At 42.7% G+C, this 19,408-nt stretch overlaps 1 protein-coding gene across 10 annotated transcripts in view; it reads left to right on the top strand.

Moving 5' to 3' along the window:
- The first annotated feature begins 2,127 nt into the window (after positions 1 to 2,127).
- The window catches only part of CLIP4 (CAP-Gly domain containing linker protein family member 4), a 39,292-nt gene continuing 22,011 nt past the window's right edge, over positions 2,128 to 19,408 (top strand). For 3 of the 10 annotated variants that reach the window (XM_055816247.1, XM_055816245.1, XM_055816241.1), the window contains exons 1-9: positions 2,894 to 2,983; positions 3,963 to 3,997; positions 6,260 to 6,321; positions 6,913 to 7,059; positions 9,802 to 9,941; positions 10,850 to 10,943; positions 11,694 to 11,855; positions 15,154 to 15,272; positions 17,188 to 17,424. In XM_055816247.1, the coding sequence (XP_055672222.1) occupies positions 6,927 to 7,059; positions 9,802 to 9,941; positions 10,850 to 10,943; positions 11,694 to 11,855; positions 15,154 to 15,272; positions 17,188 to 17,424 (885 nt within the window). In that variant the 5' untranslated portion in view covers positions 2,894 to 2,983; positions 3,963 to 3,997; positions 6,260 to 6,321; positions 6,913 to 6,926. Of the gene's footprint in view, positions 2,302 to 2,893; positions 2,984 to 3,962; positions 3,998 to 4,342; positions 4,468 to 4,826; positions 4,913 to 6,259; positions 6,322 to 6,912; positions 7,060 to 9,801; positions 9,942 to 10,849; positions 10,944 to 11,693; positions 11,856 to 15,153; positions 15,273 to 17,187; positions 17,425 to 19,408 lie in introns of those variants that run through there. The other 7 variants (XM_027793905.2, XM_027793909.2, XM_055816244.1 and 4 more) reach the window with 7 other exon arrangements.

The raw sequence follows: 19,408 nt of genomic DNA, 5'->3' as shown, positions 1-19,408 counted from the left end.
GGCTGGAAAGACTGACAGTGACTGGCTGCCTTTTTTGTACGAGGGAAATGTCCTGACTGCAGGTGGATACACAGCTTCCTTGTTTCACACCCAGCTCTGAGGAGTGCCCCTGGAGTATCCACCATCTTTTGAATGTGCTTGCTGTCCAGCAGCGCACGGGAAGTGATATGTAAGTATCACTGAAACTTTCAGAACCTCTCTGCTACCCTAATCCTTGCTCTAGAGTGGCTCTACTTGAAGCTGCACCATTAGCCATTGAAATAATTCCTTTCCTCTGACATATAGATTTGTGAAGGGACTGGCTAGTCATGCCCTATTTCTGCCCAAAGGAGAAGCAAGCAGGGAAATAATATTTTCGTTAGAACAGGCTTGTTGCTCACAAGCATTGTTTCCCCATTTTCCTCCTGAGGTGGTCAGAGCTGCTGCAGCCCATTGTTTTGAGTTCTGCAGGTGCTCAGCCCCTTTGCTACCCATGGCAGTGCCAAATGAGTCACACAGCATAGGCTGAACAGACTTTTATTTAGACTAACACCCTGGCACGTAGGAATGTCTGGAAAAGATACTGTGAAAAAAGGTACAGCATGAGGTTTCAACATTTTTTTTTTTTTTATTTTTAAGAACTGCATTGCAAAGCCCAGGAGTGGAAGCCAGGACAGGCAGGGGTTTTGTCAGGCAATGGTGGCCAGCCTCCTTTGTGGCTGCAGCACTAAGCCGCAGGATTCACTCAGAGCTAAAATGTTAGGGTTTTTGCCTTTATTGCTCCAACCAGGAGGTTCTAGAACCTGAGATGCTTTGTTAGGTGCTTGCTTTACCTTTCTAGCATAAAATTATTCACACAGTTTTATTTTTATATTCAACATTACCTTTGAATTCACACACCATTTTCCATGGTTTATGGCAGATGGCAACCATACCCTCTGTCTCAGCTTTCATTCTGCTGCATTAGACAATCCATGCTCTGGTAACCTCCTAAAATACTGTTCTTTTCCTCGACCGTGCTAGCAGATCATCCCTGGACATGCTACACTGAGGAAGGGTAGTCACCACCATGTGCAGTTTCCCAAGGAGATGGCAGAACCTGCTGGCATGAACACTTCCCTGCCACCGCTCTCCAGTTACACGTCATAAGATAAGCGTTTGCTTTTTATGCCATTGCATTATGTTGGCAATTATGCTCATTGCATAGCTGTCGGCTACAATCACATCTTTCTCTTCTGCAGTGACTTCCATATGATGATCCCATACATCAATCATATTAGTTAATTCCTTTTTAACCGCAGTTCATTTTTTTCCCCATCTCATCAATTTTCTGGTTTTCCTGCCAAAATAACTAAAGGGAAATATGAAACAAAGATTAATTCCAAGAATAATACTCCAGGATGTCATCAGTAACCTCCCTCAGTCTAGTACTTTCCATTCAACTCTACTTGACACCATTTCTCCCTGTGCTTGCACTTGAGCTCCATTGAAGTTCTCCTAAATTCTAGTCTTCTCCAGAATTGGTAATAATTTCCATTTCAGGCACTTCACTAAAATCCATTAATCAGTATCAGCCATAAAATATTTCCTGTGCCCAGAATCTCAAGCATCTCAAAAAAGGCAGACATCAACTGCCACTGCTAAGCTGACGTTGAATCTGGCTTACATCCATGTCTTTGGTTACACTTCAACCCCTTCTTCTAAAGTACCTGTGAGGTAAAAAGAGCAGGCAGCAGGTTAAAATTTTTCTTTGCTTTTACAAAGGACAGCAGATTTCTAACAAATAGATGAATTATCATAGCTTCTCTCGAGCTAGTGGGTATCATGTTTACTGTTACAACTGCAAGTCCATGTTCCCCTTCTTTCAGTTTTCAGATCTTTGGGATCGGAGAGCACTTGCAGCTCTGGACTTTCCCAGTACTTCCCCTGAGGTAATTTCCACTTGCCAGCCCCCTTATTTGTCCTGCCTTCCCCCTCCAACTGGTATCATCACTGGGAAAACAATAACTACCTGACTATAAACGTCAGTTCTATTTCCTTAATAGTGACTGAGCATCAAAATTCAGCACGGCTTGTCGGAGACTTTATCCAGGCCAGATTCCCTTCGAGCAGCCTGGGCTCGACCTGTAGGAGGACGGGTTTGGCACGGCATGGGTTTATAGAAATCACTCCTTGGCTGTGGCTGTCCATCATCACTCCTGGGCGGGAGCTGTCCGTCAGCTGTGCGGCGCTGGATAAGCAGCCCCTGCCCGGCCGAAAGGTCACCCTGGGAGCTGCTACTTTGGTTCCTCCGGTCGGTCACTGGGATAGCGGGGAAGCCAGGTACCCGAGTCCCGGGCTCCGAGCCGGGGGTGCCCACGCGTGCCCTGAAGCAAGCCCCCTTGACGCGGCCGTGGGTGCACAAGCACGTTACGGCTCGGTGCTGCAGGCAGCGCCGCCCCCCAGCCCCTGCGCTCGGGGCCGTGCCCCGCACCTTCCCCCGCCGGCCGCGCCGCGTCCCTGCCGGTCCCCGGGCCCGCGGCCGGGGACTGTCCCGCCGGGGGGCGGTGGGCTGCAGCCCCCGCGGGCCCAACAGCCTCTCCAGGCTGTGTTTGACGGGGGGTGCGCTCGGAAACGCCTCCTGCAGGGCGCTGGGGCGAGCTACCGGCTCATCTCCGCTTAGGAGAGGCGCGGGGAGCTCCGCAGGCCGCGCTGCCCGCCTCGCTGCTGCCCTCGCCTCGGCGCTGCCGTAACAGCGCCGCCATCACCGGAGGGGGGCGCCGCCGGGCGAGAGGGGCGGGGCGGGCCGGGGGGCGCTGTCCGCCGATAGGCCGGTGGGCGGGGAGGGGCGGAGCGGGGGCGGGGAGGGGCGGAGCGGGGGCGGGGAGGGGCGGAGCGGGGGCGGGGAGGGGCGGGGGCGGGGAGGGGCGGGGCGGGGGGCGGGGCGTCGGCCTCGGCCTGGCTCGGCTCCGTCAGTGCGGGCGGGCGCGGGAGGCCCCGGAGCGCCCCTCGGCGCGGGGAGCAGGTAGGGCGGAGGGAAGCGGGTGGGGGGGAGCTGCGGCCCCGTACCGCCCGCAGGGCCGCGGGCCGGCGGCCTCCCCGCGCTCTCCCTGCGTGCGGAGTGGCGGCGTGGGAGCCGCCGCAGCGGGCGGGCCGCGACCGGCCCTGGCCCCGATCCCCCGCCGCCGCGGCGGCTGCGGGCGCACGCGTACCTGAGGGGGGCCCCTGGGCGGCGCAGGGCGGGAGGCCCCTGTGGGGAACGGCGGGGCGGGGGTGCGGTACCGGCCGCCCCGGCGCGCTGAGGCGGCGGCTGGGAGCCCCGCCGGTAGCCGGCGCTTTCCGTGAGGTGAGGGGTGGGGGTGGGGTACGGCGGGGGGCCGTGAGCCCGCGGCCGGAGCCCACCCGGGCGGCTCTGCGGGCTGAGCTCGCCTCAGACTTACAGCTTCTCAACCCGGGGTGCCCTGTCGCCAGAGGGCCCCGCACGCCGCTGGGGAAAGCGGTCTGGAGCGCCCCGGTGTGCGGGGAGCGGGGCTGCCGCGGGGCAGCAGGGACGCGCTGCCCGGGGCTCGCTCCCCGGCGGCGACTTTCCCTTCCTGAGCGCATGTCGGTGCGCGGTAGGGAGTGCCTTACGCGGGGGTGTTGGCAGCGACAGCACCGCGCTGGTGACAGGGAATTTCACAACACAAGTTCTGCTGTCAGAGCCCTAGCACCGTGTCTCACCACTCGAAACGCTTCTGCAATTTGCAAGTTTTCTATAGCATTTGCAGGAAAACTTTGTGCTTGAACACAAATAGAAGCTTACAAACTCTGGAGTACGTGATAAAGTTGGATCCTGTATTATACAATTTTTTTTTTTTTTTCAACGCAGAGGTAGCCTACGTTTCTCTGTAGCGTGTGGCTATCAGGAAACCTGTAGTTGCTCGTCCATTTGTCAGCATGTGCACCTGATGACTCCTGTAAGTTTTTGTATTTTTTTTCCAATGATATTTCTATTTTTTTTTCAGATTCAGTTTAGAAGAGCAAATATGGCTGGCAAATAGTAAGTATGATACTCTCTGCTGTGCTAAACTGTGCTGAATGGTAGTTTGGCAATGCTGCGAACAGGAGAATTCTGTCCTTTGTTTCATCGAATTTCTCCTAACCGTTTCTTTCCATCGGTCTGAACTTACTTTACTCATGTAAGGAAATCATTGCTCTTCTGGAAGATTTTCCATTCCATGTCCCCAGGTCTTCTCACCTCAGTCTGTATGTCTTGGATATGATGAGTACCTCAGGCAGTTGTGTTTTTGCTCATAACAGGAGTCATTATGAGGACAATGTCTGTTTGTTTTCTCCCTTTCTTTGAAATAGTTTTCAACCTTCTGCTCTCCTTTTGCCTTTCCAGGTATGTGTGTGTGATGTTAAGTGGCTGTGATGTTCTTACACCTGAGCTAGTCTCTGGAGGTAGTCATGGGTGCAGAACATGTTGTTGCCTTGACATTGCATGGTTCAGTCCTGTGTCATGACATGGTAATATATTTCTAGATCCAGTTTAAAATCCCACGGTGTATGGGTGTGCATGCTTAGGTCAGGGGGTGCTGGCACTCGTGTGAACACGTGAAGCCATTCTTTACGCAGTTGGGTCGGCACGTGTATTATAGCACTCGGGTCTTCACGTCACCTGCCCGACAGCATGGGTTATTTCCCTGCCTGCTTTGCTTTGGTAATTTGTGTGCTGAATTCTTCCCAGTCACGTGACGGATTGTATTCTCTCCTCTGGCCCCTCGGAGTAAAAGGTGCTCTGGATACCTGTGAACACACAGGTTCTGTTCTGTTGGGTCTGCTTGTCTGTGTGCAATAAACAGTCCTTTTTTTGTATTAATTTTCAGATTTCTATGTTGATTTCTAGTTCCAGCAACTTCTGTCATCATGCTTTACAAATCTCACCTCTTCCTATTAACATCTGCTCCGTCAGGTCTGGCCACTTTTCATTGTGTGTGTTTTGTTTCCTCAGTGTGGTAGTGGCAGTACTGTGCTAAAAGCTTTTAATTCTTTTCCTGTCCTAAATGAACAGGTTCAACTATAATCTCTTCTATAGTCACACATATTACTTGTTCCTTTGTGAGAGTGTCTGATGTGCGACTTGTGAAAAATGGTTTTGGATTTATGTGTTTTACAAAGCTTTGTTTTGTTTTGTTTAGACATAGCCTCTGAACAAATATCAAATGGTAGCAAATTTGTATCACTGTTGCCCTACTAAGGAGACTTAATTAGTGACTTGCAGCTTAAGAAACCTTCTAGTCCCTCGCGCAAGAAAGTCATTACTGTCTTGTACATGATGTTTCTGATGATCTTAAAGCCATTCAAAATGTAAACTCTTAACTTTTCTTTACTGGATGAAAATAATAATTGAAATAATTAGTGATATTTTTGTCCTTGTTGAATCTAGAACGCTTAAGCCAACGCAGTTTGGTAATGCTGTGGGAAGAAATAGTCCTGCCCTTCCCAGTAGCCTCCCTGATCTTCCCTTTGTGCCAGCACATGCATTTGTATAACTTTATAAGACTGCAGAAATAAAATACTTGGAGAAGCAGCAGCATGTTTTGTGTGGATCTCTTTTCCAAATTGAGGACAGGATGAGCTGTGTGTGGTGTTCAAGAAGAGGAGGTTTTAGTTTATTCAATATCCTTCATTATTAACATCTGTAATCCACTGCTAAAATGCCTTTTATATTAGAATGTAGATTATGTGATGTTCCTAAATAGTGTGATGAATTTATTTGGAGAAATACTAGAATAAATCTATTCACGTAGCTTTGTTGTATGTAAGATACATGAAAAAAAATCGAAGTCTCAAGAACTGACTGCTTTTTTATTTTTCCTGTTTACTCGTGTATAGATTAAATGTAATAAAACCAAAACGTGCCCTGAAGCTCCATGAATTCTTTCTGTCAAGCAAACTGGCTAAAAAAATTCCAGAGTAAAAACCACTGTATAGCAATCCCCAGAATAAAGGTTTAGGTTGATTACTAGAAGCAGTGCTTTTGTCCCGAGTATTTAGCTATGCAAATTCAAGATGCAGAATTGCATTTGTTCAGCTGTGAGATGTAGTCTCCAACAGTGCAATAATGCCAGTTTCAATTAAGAGTAATGATTTTCATTATTTTGTTACTGAGTTTACCCCAGTAGATGTCTTTACAAGTGGCAGCCAGTTCTCCATTGATCTTAGCATGTGAACTGTAGCTAGAAGGTAGCTTGGCCTGGTTGTTTGAAAGTGTCGCCTTAACTCTGTACAGCCATTTAGTCTTTCTTCTCTCTCCTAGGTTGCTCTAAGGCCTGAAAAGTTGACTGGAAACAACACCAGGGTGGAGGTGACAACACTGTGGTACGTATGCTATTTTAAAACATAGAGGGGGGAAGCTGGGAAAGGAGCTGATCCGGAATCATGAGTCCAGGAGTGAATCACTCGGTAATGAGTTGGCTGCAGCTTTGTGTGGGAGGATTAAAGTGCTGGGAATTTTAAAAGAGGAGAAGGCGCCAGCTGGTAGCACGTTCTTGCTTGTGATGAAGGAAAGGAGTATGCATGCAGAGTATGAGGGCAGGTACTTGGTGCTTTGCATTTTCATAAAGCTGTAAAACACACTAATCCATTCATCACCACTGTGTAGTTGGTAATTTTAGCATTATTTTCGTTACTACTCAAGTGGAAAACTGGGGAGAATTACTGTGGTTCTCATTAACAACGTGTAAGTTCAGTGCCAAAGTCAAAACTAGAAGTTGGCTGTCCTTGATGCCATACCCTACTAGCTTTTACTAATTAACTTTATTAGTTTGTAATAATGTAATGGTGGTAGTAATAGTTTAGGTTTGCAAAAAGGGAAGTTTTTAGTCTCATTGCACCTTACTACGATAGAATTAACGCCGAGTATTTCTACTGAAGGTTTTGGTTTTTTTTTTTTTTTTTTCCTTCCTAAAGTGGCTTTCTAGAAGATGACCATAGAGGATCTCCCAGAATCTTCCTTAGGAGGAGAGTCCCTCATTGAAAGGGAACGGTTCTTGCTCCCAAACTCTGAAACATCTGTTACTTTTTCTGTTGCTGCAGCACCAATGCCTTCAGACTGTGGTATGTACTTTTAACAGAAATGAATTTGTGATCAGCAGAGAATAAATTTGAGTAATAAATTTTAAGAAAAGCTATCAACAGCTATGATTTTTTTTTCCTTCTTGTTTCTTCTCTGTGTGTGTGATCAGGTGTCTTTAGGATTTTTACATCTCAATGTAGAACAGGGTTTTGTGTTAAGATGTAAAATTGCAGTATTGGAATGTAGTTAAGCATCTACATCACATTTAAAACCAGTAGAGTTAGGCTTTTTCTCATGCTTTCAGTATGTACGAAATAGACTATAGGGGGATATTCCAGTTGGAAGTGTGGATGTTTGTTGTAGTAAGGACTGTCAAACGAGTGTTAGAAAATTATAGCAAGTGTCGGTGATCAGCTTTTGAAATCATGTTGAATTGTCTTCACGTGTACAAATTATAGCAATATTTTAAACAGGGTATGTAATATTTTAAACTGTCACTGTAGGTAAGTATCTTCATAGATAGGTACAATTATAATGCCTTTGAATATTGCAGAACACGTTAATAGCATCTATATCTCTTAAAAATTACTGCCTTGCCCTCTGTTTCTCCCATGCACTGATTACATATATTTTTCCTGAATACAGTTGATTACGGTACATGTCCTGTCTTTGAGAGGCTCGGCAGTCTTGAGACCCATTTGATGAGTTAGCACAGCTGGAAATTTAAGAGTTCCACATGAACATGTGTCTTTACATCCTTTAGTCCTGTTCTCAATACTTGTCCATCCTATTCCACTCTAAAGTGCTGCCATAATTTATTCCATTCTGCCTTGCATTTGTCCTTCTTCAAACATGGTTGGGTCCTGATCTCTTCTAATAACACTGTGATATCACTCCTGTCTGTCCTACTTGGTCTGTGCCTACTCATTGAATAAAAAAAAATCATGTTATGGGTTGCTGTCACCTGTGTAATGGTAATATTACTGAATCTGAGTAAAGAAGGTTAAGCCCCAACAAAGATTCTGGGTCGTTACATAAGCAAAAATAAATGCACTTTAACGGAGCCGAGCACCGTAATCGGTGCATGGGAAAGACAGAGGTGGAGAAAGTAATGTTTTGAGGTATCTAGATGCCATTGTCATCCCTTCCAGGAACTTTTTGTTTCAACAATTTTTCTGTAACATTTTATTGGTGTGCAAGTACTGTGATCCCCTGTTAAGCACTTACGGTGGTTGTTATTAGTACTTCATATATTCTTGGGGTTTTACGCTAGCGTGCTGATCAGCTCTTGGAGTTGATTTCTGATCTATCATTTGGTTCAGGTTCATAGCTAGGAATCTTCCTGCTAGAGTAAGAATCATGCGTGTTGCACCAGACCATTAATCTTGTTAGCTAGTCGTCTGTTTCCTTGATAGCTTTCAGCAATAGATCAGCTGCTTTATGCAGAAGTTAACTGCTAGTAGATAAATCAGTAGATTTGTGTCGCTGCATGGGCCTAGATGAGACGCATGCTTTGGTTTTTTTGGGTTTGCTTTTTTTGATATACTAGGTGCAAATAAAAATTCATGTCAAGTATCAGCGCAGTTGTTCTCCTCTCTGTTCTTGTTGAATCAAGGCAATGGAGGTAGCCGGGAAGCAAGCTCCATGTGGGCTTTTGTCTGTTAAGCAGTCTGCTGTTTTTGAGGAAAGGTGATGGTAGTTTATACCGTGTCATACGCCCAGATGGCTGATGCTCTATTTTGCTTAACCTGTATGTCTGTTCTGAGAGCTTTGTATCTGTGATTGATGCAAGCTGACATTGTACATTTATTTGAGAACTTTTAAAAAGGCAATTCCCCGATAGCTGCACTGAGGGTAAAAGTTCAGTGTTTTCCATGGTTCAGTCATTTGCTGATGGCAGTAGGTTCTGCTTCCATTCCCTCTGCTATTAGCCATTGCTATCTGGATTCTTTCATGTAATTTTCTAGAGTTGGAAGAAATTCCTCAAATGTAAAATACAGTATGTGTATATACATGCACACACATATACCTGTAAGTAAGATGAAGTATCATGCTTTAATAATAAGGTGGTTTTTCCACCTCTACTTTGGGTTGCTTGAAGCAACATGAGGCTTAAAATCTTAAAACTATGGAGTTTTTTGGGTTTGGGGTTTTTTTTTTCCTTCCTTTCTTCTTTTTCCTGATCTTGGTGTGGTGGCTTAATTTTAAAGATGTTTGTTACCTGCAGCTGCCACCAGCTGGGTTTATACATTCATGAAATATCTGAAAATAATGGAGGACATGGAATGCCTGCCAGGTTTGTGACTGTGTTTGTATTTTGGTATATTTTCTGTAAATTCTGATGGAAGAAGGAGGAAGAGACATGTTTTGTAGCATATGGAGAAATCGTGTATGCATTTAATCGCAGAGCTTGAGAGGCTTGTTGGTGCTTGGAAACAGCTTAGAATCAGCAGTCTTCGGTTAGCTTGAAGCAAGAGTTAAACCCTTATTGGCATAATCACTGCACATCTCTGCTAGTCCTTGCCTAAACTTAAAATCAGTCTTGCAGTACTTGTATTGGTTGCTGCTTCACAGCTTGCTCAAAAGTATAAGCAAGACCTTAGTATTAAAGGAAAAACAGAACAGGTATTAAAGAAAATTTTCTAAATTAGTTCAACATTCTGATTTTCCAGTGTGATTAGCTGTGAAGTGACTCGCTCTGCTGTTCTTTGCCTCTCACTTTGAACAACTGGATGCGTGTTAAAACTCACAGTTTACCTAATGATTGCTTTTTTTTTTTACAGAGTTTTCCTTCTTTGATCCCAATGATGCAGCATGCCAAGAAATACTTTTCAACCCTAAAACGTCAGTTTCTGAATTGTTTGCTATCTTAAGGCAGTGGGTTCCACAGGTGCAGCAGAATATTGATGTTATTGGGAATGAGGTGAGGCGTAAATGAAGGTCCTTGAATGCTTTCAGTGTTAAAGAAATACGATGCTGACAACGAATAAAAATTGTTCATTCAGAAGCAGAACAAATCAAGCCTGCAGATACAGGTTCTGCCTTTTAACAAGTAGTTACTGATCAGTGCCTTGTATTCCACATGTTGTCTGCTCTCATTTGGAAAGAGAAAGATAACAGATAAAAATTCAGTCTATTTGGATAGATGGTAGAAAGAAGGTTTCCTCTGAAAGCAGTTGTTGGGAGACCCCTGACCTTGGTGTTTCTGTTTCCTGCTTAGCAGTAATCATAAACTCCAATAATACGAAGTTTGGGTGAAGCCTGACCTCAAGGGCAATGTTTCCAAGGCACAAAATAAGTGAGGAACTGAAATGTCTTTGCAGCCTGCAATAGGCTGCATTCAGAAGACACCTTGTTTCTAGTAATTCCATCCTACTTGCTTATTTTTCTTGATTACAGGCTTTTCTAGACAGGTAGGGAAGTATAGCAAAGATTCTTCCTACCGTAATGTAACTGGGGGCTTTTTTTTCTGGGAGGGAGCGATGGCCGAGAGATCGGAGAACAAGGAGAGAGACTTCATAGAGCATGTCATTTGCCTATTGTTCAGTTAAGCAGTTAACTTCCCAGCATGTGAAATGTATCTCAGAAGAATAATATAAAAAAGCTTTAAATTCTGTAAACAATGAAGGTTAGTGATACTAATGTAACACTGTTTATTACATTTATGCATGTTGCTCAGTTCTGCAGTTACAGTCTGTTCTGACAGTTTTCTTTTTTATTAGCCCTTGAAATGAATTCAGGAATCAATATATCTGAAATAACTTACTAAATAATACAGATGTCAGAGGTATGCCAAAGCTAAAATGTGCTTGTTTTCCACTTATCTGTCAGATCATTAAAAGGGGCTGCAATGTGAATGACAGAGATGGACTGACTGATATGACTCTCTTGCATTACACTTGCAAATCAGGGGCTCATGGTATTGGTGAGTAAAGAAACGCCGTTATAGATGTAAACCCCAATTAATTCACAAAGGCTAATCCCACTGACTATTACAGAATTTTTCCTTGCAGTACATTTTTTAATTTTTTTTTTTATTTTTTGGCTCTTCCAGTAGCCATCAGAAAGGAAGATAGAGTGCTGTAGTGCAGTGTTATGGCTGTGGCAGTTGGGAGTAAGTTGAGTTAGTGGTATAGGTAACTGCAAACAGTAATACCAGCTTAAACATATGTTTAAATTAGCAAAGGTAGTTTTGGACTGAGGTAGGAACTGTAAGCTATCGACAGTTTTCTTCTATCAGTGAAACCAGAATGTTTAGGTGACTGGCTGGTATTTGCCTTTTCTTTCACCCTAATTTTGTCAGAAGAAAACAATAATCTTTGTTTGCATTGTTACGATTGTAAGTACTGGCAGTAAGAGTATATTTAACTCTGGTTTTAACAGCCCTATTTTTTTCTTCTATCAGATACTAAAAATCCCTGGGTTTGATGGGTACATGTTATTTACATTAGAAATAAACAGGTAGTGTTTTTAAATATATAGAGATGTCAGCCCTTTATAATAAAAGGCAAAGATTTCTGCATCCTAATTGTAAAAAAAAAAAAAGGCATAGTAACTGTTCTGCTGTAAGCTTTAGGGGTTTAACGTACATTATGTGTTGTTACGCATAAGCATGTGCATGTCTTTAGAGGTCAAATATACCTCCAATGCATACTTCACACAATTTCCCTTGCAGGTGATGTTGAAACAGCTGTAAAATTTGCGACGCAGCTGATTGATTTGGGTGCTGATAGCAGTTTACGCAGCCGCTGGACAAATATGAATGCCTTGCATTATGCTGCCTACTTTGATGTTCCAGAACTTATTAGTGTTATTTTGAAGAATGCAAAGCCAAAAGGTAGGCATCTTACTTTTGTTTCATGTAGTTGTCCGCGTTTTGTTACTGTTGACCCTAAGCTGGTGTGTAGTTGTCTTCAAGTGTGGGCTTTGTTCATCTGTCATAAATAAGTAATTTCTAATTTCTTATTTTATTTTTTTTAGCCAGCCTCATTGGTTCAGTTTTCTCTTAACCTAATTTTTTTCGTTTACTGCAGTGAGTCCACTGCTGGTTTTTGAACTTGAGCTTTGTATAGGGTGGTGAAGTGTCTAATAGAATGGAAAGTAAACAGGTTAATTCTAACTTGTTAAGGACTAAGAGAATGTGTGTAGAAAGCCAACGATGTAACTGTTCTGGTAAATTCTTAGTTTTTTTAAGATTCCTTAAACATTGAGAAGTATGTTTGAAATGCTGGGAGAAGGATAAAGGAGAAGTGGGGATTTGGCAACAGCCTGTGGCAAAATAGTGACTGAAGCAACTTTGACACACTCATTTTTCCCACTTCTTGGCTATCTAGAAGGTTATGTGTGAGGAGGAGTTTGACTGTAGTGTTTAGCATAGATAGATAATACCCTTCGGAATGATCATGTGAAGGACTGATAATTTGAGCCCTATTTATACTAATGCAAATGAAATACAGAAATGGTTCTGAACCAGAATCATTTGTTCCTAATTTGGTCAGGATATCAAAACCAGTAAGCAATTTTAATACTAAAATTGTACAAATGTTAATTTGCTCTACTGAATATCCTTCTGATTATGCCATTTTCTAAAATGATTAATGTCCTTTTTTAGCTAGTTGTAGCTAAAGACTCTGTCTTAAAATTTTGAGAAGCTGATAGGTTTTTGGAGTACTCAAGGCTTGCTTACCACATCCTGAATCATCACGGAAGTAATTGTTAAGCAGCGCTGTTACTGGTATGACATGCTGAAGAGGTAACAAGTGTAGACTAGTAACAAAAGACAAAATAAGACTGCACAGCAGTTAAGTCTGTGCCACATTTCAGTAGTCTGGTCTCCATAATTCGCATCAGCAGATAGGTCTGCTCTCAGACCTCGTTTGTGTTTGGTGCTCTCATCTTCTGTGCAATGCCTACAGAAGGGGTAGGAATTTGCTCAGGTTTCCGAGAAAACCACTGGTTAAATGCCTTGGCAGTTGGCAACTCTTGGATAAGCAGATGAGGTTTTTTTTTTAATCTCAGAAAATGTATAAAATGATCTGCCCTGTGACTTGAAAGCAACGGATGGTCTAGATAAATATCAAGAATGATCTTAGTGCCATACTTCATCAGGCAGTTTGCAGAGAAGGGAGGATGTGCGTAGGAGACAACTGTGCTTTGGAGGGTTCCATACTGAACTGGAGAAAAAAATTTCAAGACCATGGTATACTGAGTCTGAGACACCCACTGTGAAACAGCTAGTACCGCAGATGTTTCCTTCTGATCTGCTGCGGAACTATTTCCTTTACAATGCTCTGCAGTTAAATTCTTTGTACAGGTTTGCTCATCAGTTGTTACAACAGAGAGCTAGTTTGATCTTGGACTTTTAGAGGTTTTAAATATAAAAGTTGTTAAAGGCTCAAGAGTTAGCAATGTTGTGTGGTGCCATTAGACAATGACTGTAATCCACATAGATTGCTAATGACAGACCATTGCTGCATATTTATTTCCCCTGGATAGTTTGGGGGTAGTTGCTGGGTGACTAGGTGTGTGAAGTATGTGTTCCTTTTTGTCACCCTTACTATGCCAACTTTAGAGCAAAAATGTAAGAAAAGTGTTTTAAAAAAAGTGTTTAAAAACTCCAAGCATGAAGCTTGCAAGCCTGAGGAAGTCACACTAGTCTAATGAAAAAAAAAATATTAAAAAGTATGTGTCATTTACTTTTTAAAATAGTAATAGGTGCACCTGTTGCTGACTGAGTAGCTGACGTTACTGATCAGTATTCTGCACACACAGGAGAACCAATTTGCAGAAAAATACTTGATAGCCTTGTTACCGTATTGGACACGGAAGTTTCAAGGGCTGTGTACAACTACACAGCTTCTACTCACTTTTAAACTGGTAACGGTCCTTTGACATTTGGTATATGAAAGGTACATCTGTATGCGTAGCTGTTGTTATGATTTCATCATGTCTTACATGTGTGTGCCAATGGAATTTAAAATAGCTAAGTTTGTATTCATATTAATGCAATTGTAAACCTGTTAAATTTGATCCCAAATTTGTTGTCTTTATAAAGTTGAAATATCTCTACAGACAGATATATTTATATATCTTCTATATATGTTGATGTTGTATTTGCCCCTAAAATATTTAGTATAACAAAGTACATCCCAACTGTATCGACACCCTTACATAGTTTATCACATTGTGAGAAGGGCTAGTGGATTTTGGGACGGAAGCTGATACTGCAGAATACTAGGAGGCTGTACAGCTCTGAGGTGGGAAGTTTTATGTTCCTTCCCAGTATTTCAAATTGCAACATTATTGGTAGTACTTTGTTGGCTTTTGGTTTGTGTCTTAAATCAGCTGGTACTTTTAATTAACAGTCATACACATAATTGAATCAAACTAACATCTCTTTTGCATATTTAGGAGAGGAGCCAAAGACTAAACAGACATTAAAACTCCAGTGTTCTAGAGCAGTGATAACTTCATAGCAGATTGAAAGATATATTTGGAACAACTGATGGAAATACATATTATGCTAAATCTCTTCTGGTCAAATGCAGTGCTCCATTTTCCAAAGTATCAGTGCAAGAGCCTTCAGAGTGCAATTCTTTGAAAACTAAAAAATGATAAAAATCACTAGCTCTTAGTTTGTGCTTGGCTATTCGTAATTAAATTGATGTAAAGTAGAGGTATAATCAGTTCTCCCTTGCCCCACTGCCTGGTCACAAAGGAAAATAACTGGTTGCAGACGCATCTCATTTCAACATTTGACACCTAGAAGCAATAAAATAGAAATGTTTCAGAAACATCAATTTACATGCAAACCTAAAGTTACTAGCTTGTTAATCTTAGCACAGCAGATTTGGCATCCTCAATAGCAAGAATTTTGCAGTGAAGTCATCGGTATTATAAAAGGAATGAAAGTAAATGCTCATCTTCCAGGTCTGTTCGTGGTATGAATAAACAGATGCAGAAAAGGTTGATATTCTATGTAGAATTACTTCTCATATGCATTTAGTACATAAATAATGGTGTCTTTATATAAATGTTAACAAAACCCGTAGAATTGAAAGTTCTCTCAAGGAACCTGTAGGGTGAATTGTTTACATAACAGACTTGCATACCTCACATGTGATATTTAATTGCAGATGTGGATGCCACCTGTAGTGATTTTGATTTTGGAACAGCTTTGCACATTGCTGCATTTAACCTGTGTACAGGAGCTGTCAAGTGTTTACTGGAACATGGAGCGAATCCTGCCTTTAGGGTAAGGTGTTAGGCTGTAGAATCACCAACAAGTGAAAAAAGTACCTGGAAAAACTGAACAGTCTGTCCAAGATTTTGGCTGAAAATGTGTTACCTGGAGTGATAGTAGCTCAGTTAAATTGCAACTCCTAGTGGACGATTCTGTATGCTTTGTCATAGTTGTGTGTCTCAGTTTGTATTTTTGCGTCACAGCCTAGCTCGTTAGTTCAAATAGCTTTCAAGATGATGTTCTGTTTGTTGCTTGAACTTTCACTGGTTAATACTCCTTTGTGTCTTGCAACAGTTGTTCTGGCGGTGGTGGATCTTTTCAGAAATACAGGAGTGCAATCTGTGCCCTCCAGAAATGCAGTGCATTGCTTAGCAGTAAACTTAGTCTTAACATAAGTAACCGGTAACGAAGAAGCATTAACTGCTGTGCTTACTAACCAAATAAATAGGCCTGAGTTACAGTGTGAGGTGCCGCTCTATGTGCCTAGCCACAAACCTTGGGTTTTGATTGGCTCTTGTTGGTTTTTGTGGGCGGCTGTTGTTGTGTTTGTGCCTTTGTTTTTTTTTCTTTTTTTTTTAGCATAGGCAGTATCTCAATTCTCCATTTTCAAATTCAGGTGTTTTTTTAAAATCAGAAATTATAATTGTTTTAAGGGTACTCAGAAGTCATTATTTTGTGTATCACTTAGGGTGTGAAGTCTTCTGGAACGTCATTGTTCATACGGTTCTTCACGATACTTCAGCTAGATCTCTTTAAAAATGCTGTATTTCGTCTTGGTCTCCTTCTTGGTCTGTAGATTTTTAAGGAATGGTAGGTGTTTAATTCTTCAATCCCACAATAAAGTTCTGCCCAGAGACAGCATGTAGAGTTTGCTTATATGAGGGCAGCAGAGTGTAAATGCTGAGTAGTGAGGATTATAGTTTTCCAGGGTTGAGCAGGGAGATTTATAGGGGCCTGAGGGAAGGCTGAGCTTTTATTCTGTTTTTTAAGGAAATAAAGCAAATCTAGTCTTGCTTTGTGTCATTCCCTCTTGGAGCTTCTGGTAATTTCTGAGTTCAGGGGCTCAGCTGAGGCCGCTTTGGAAGGCTGAGATAATTGTTTCCACAGGCCGTGTGAAAACGGGCAGGTAGGCGAAGATCCATGCTGATGGCTTTGCTGAAGGAAGCGTAGGTAGAACTTGCCATTGTAGCAGCCTGAGAGGCCAGGGCTGTCCTCGCTGTCTGGCCAGCTGGGCTGGAGTTAGGGTTTACCTCCAGGTGAGCTGGTACTGGGACAGCTCTGGCCTAAGGTGGGTGTCACATGGGACATGCAGGCAGTGACAGTCACTGCTCTGGGAATGGGAGGTGTTTGGAAAGGACTCTGTCCTTAGGTCATCTCTCATGGAATAGCCTGTACCTAAACAAACCTGAGCAGATTTACTCAAATATTTATGTGAGACATCAGCTTTGTGTATTCTGTACACGCAACGTATATTTGTTGAATTCTGTCTTACATTTGGAATAAGTCTCACCAAGGAGTAAACTATACAGTGGGTAAAGATAAATTCTTTGGGAGGTGTTAGCTTTAGAGTATTGGCGTTACAGACCGTGATTCTTGCTTATTTTCCTAAATCTGTGTTCAGGCACACAGATATATATATACACACAGGTGGCTTTCTTCATGTGTTCTGAGTACCAAGAATGTTTTTAAGATGAAAAATGTTGGTAACTTGGCACTTCTGAAAATAAGAGGCTGTAAATACGAGTTTATAGATCCAAGGATGTTTTGGCACCCTGATTTGAAAATGCGGATGTTTTTTATAGTTGTTCATATGCTAGGAAGAATATCTAATGAAGAGGATTAAAAGCATCATAAACTTCTATGGTTTTGTCTGACCAGTTTTATCTTGTCACAACATTAAATCCTGTGCTATGTTACGTTTCTACAGAATGACAAAGGGCAGATCCCAGCAGATGTGGTTCCTGATCCAGTAGATATGCCACTGGAAATGGCAGATGCAGCAGCCAGTGCAAAAGAAATCAAGCAGATACTGCTGGATGCAGTGCCTCTCTCGTGTGACATCTCAAAAGCCACGATTCCAAACTGTGATCATGTCACAGGCAAGGCCATGCTTTTATCGCTTGGCTTGAAGCTGGGAGATCGTGTTGTTATTGCAGGACAGAAGGTACGATGAGCAACTCGATACTGCCCTCTTAATTTCTGGACAGTTGATTAGTTTACCCCTTTGGAGACATACCTCAAGTTTGAGGGCCTGAAACTGGAAGGTGTGAGCTCAGGATGGGAGTGAGGATCTGCTTACAGAAAGTAGTAAGCTGAACAGTTACGTGTTAAAGGAGGTCACTGCTGTGTGTGGAAGGCTGCTTAGACAGGCATGGTCCGCGTTTTGTATCTGTAAACAATTTTTTAAGGCTCCTATAGTACTTCCAACCTAAGTGGTTCTATGATTCTGTGATCAGCATGGCTGAGCTTTTATTAACAGTTTTGGCGTCACATCAAAATGATGGTAAAACTTACAGATTACTTCGTGAATTGCCCAGCTTCCAGTTATGAGCAGGCGTTTGTGAATTACCCCTGATAGTCTCCCGAAGGCAGTAAAAGCAAACTTTAATTCTGCTTAGCCTGTAGGAACCCAATTTCACTGGTGCAATGCAGCTAAAATCTTTGAAGAAATGCTGTGCTGATGGGGTCGTTACGTGGTTCTGTGGAAGTATAAGAATGTAGCCAATACTGGGCCAGCTTTTAAAAAGGTACCTCGCTAGACAGGTTTTTAAAAATGTATTTAAAAAATGTACCATTGATATTGCAGTTAGTATTCATACCTTTTGTTTGCTCTGATAGGAAGAGCTCTGGAACAGTTTAAGAGTGCTAAAACTCTTCTAAAGATTAAAGTATTTTTCTGGTAAATATTGAAGGTATTTGTGAGCAAAATTTTATGTTTGAGTAGCTTTACCTTGATAGTTTTTATAGTATAACTTCTGATTTGTAATTGTCACAACTGAAGAGTTCTAAAGGGAACTCCACCACAAGTGCAAAGCAGCTTCCATGCTGTATTTTTGTTTGTATTCTTGAAATTGGGTCAGGAAAGGCAAGGGAATCGCTAGCTACGCAGGAGGCATTTTAACTGAAGTACATACAGGAATCGGCTTATTCTTTAGAGACAATAAGCAGTTCATGGCAGTTTCTTTTACAGAAAGGCATTGCACAGTGAGAGCATGGGGAGATGATGTAACTGCAGGTTAGTGGGGGCTTTCTAGCAAGACAGGGAAGAAATTAGTCCTCTTTCCCTCAAGTAAGGCCCACAGACCTGTTTGTACTGTAATGTGCTTACTGCATATGGATAAAGCTTCCCGAGTTGGACTTTTTTTTTTTTTGTTTTTTTAAATTGAGTATGCGGTTACAGTGTTTTTTAAGAAGTTGCTGGAAGCTAGTTTTCTGCTGCCAAAGGCTAGCAGGGCTTTCCAGCTGTCTTTTTTTTTTTTTTTTTTTTTTTAGGAAGCCAAAGCCATCATACGGCAGGTGGGAAGGAGGAATGCGATTGTGGTTTTTGGTCTTCCTTTTCCACATTTGCTTTCCTCCCTTCCTTTCTTTGTGTGCAAGGAGCTGCTCTGCATTACTCCCACATGGCTTCCTACCACGTTCTCCATTCTTGTGACTGGAGAAGCTGATCTCAGCCCTGCCTTCCCCTCCCCTGTGCTACTCATAAATGTGTGCAGGGTGGTGCAAAAGTGAGAACAGGATGGTGAAAATGGTGCCCAGTTCTTCACCTTCTTTTGGATCAGTTCTCCTTTCGGGAACGTGGAAGCTGGGACAAGGGCACTGAAACAGCAGCATTTTTATGAGCAATGTTTATGGATTCCTGTTCTCTTTCCTGCATCTGCAGTCTCCTAATAGATCAGCTTTAATGAAGCCTGAAAGCCAAACACAGTAGATGCCAGAGGGAAAATGGATTCCTCTCTCGATTCCTCCTGCACCTATCATTCTAGCTGCCTCACGGGGTAGGAAGCGGTGTGAGCAGGTGTTTGTGTGTATGTGATCTGGGGTCGGCTGGCTTCATCGGCTCCTGGTGATAGATGCAGGTTATCTGAACGGCTGCTCAGCGAAATGGGAGCACGGCGAAAGTAGTAGCTGGGAGAAACCTCTTTTCTCCT

This window comes from Falco peregrinus, chromosome 11 (genome assembly GCF_023634155.1).
Source record: "Falco peregrinus isolate bFalPer1 chromosome 11, bFalPer1.pri, whole genome shotgun sequence".
Lineage (NCBI taxonomy): Eukaryota > Metazoa > Chordata > Aves > Falconiformes > Falconidae > Falco > Falco peregrinus.
This window is presented reverse-complemented; position numbering and strand designations above follow the sequence as displayed.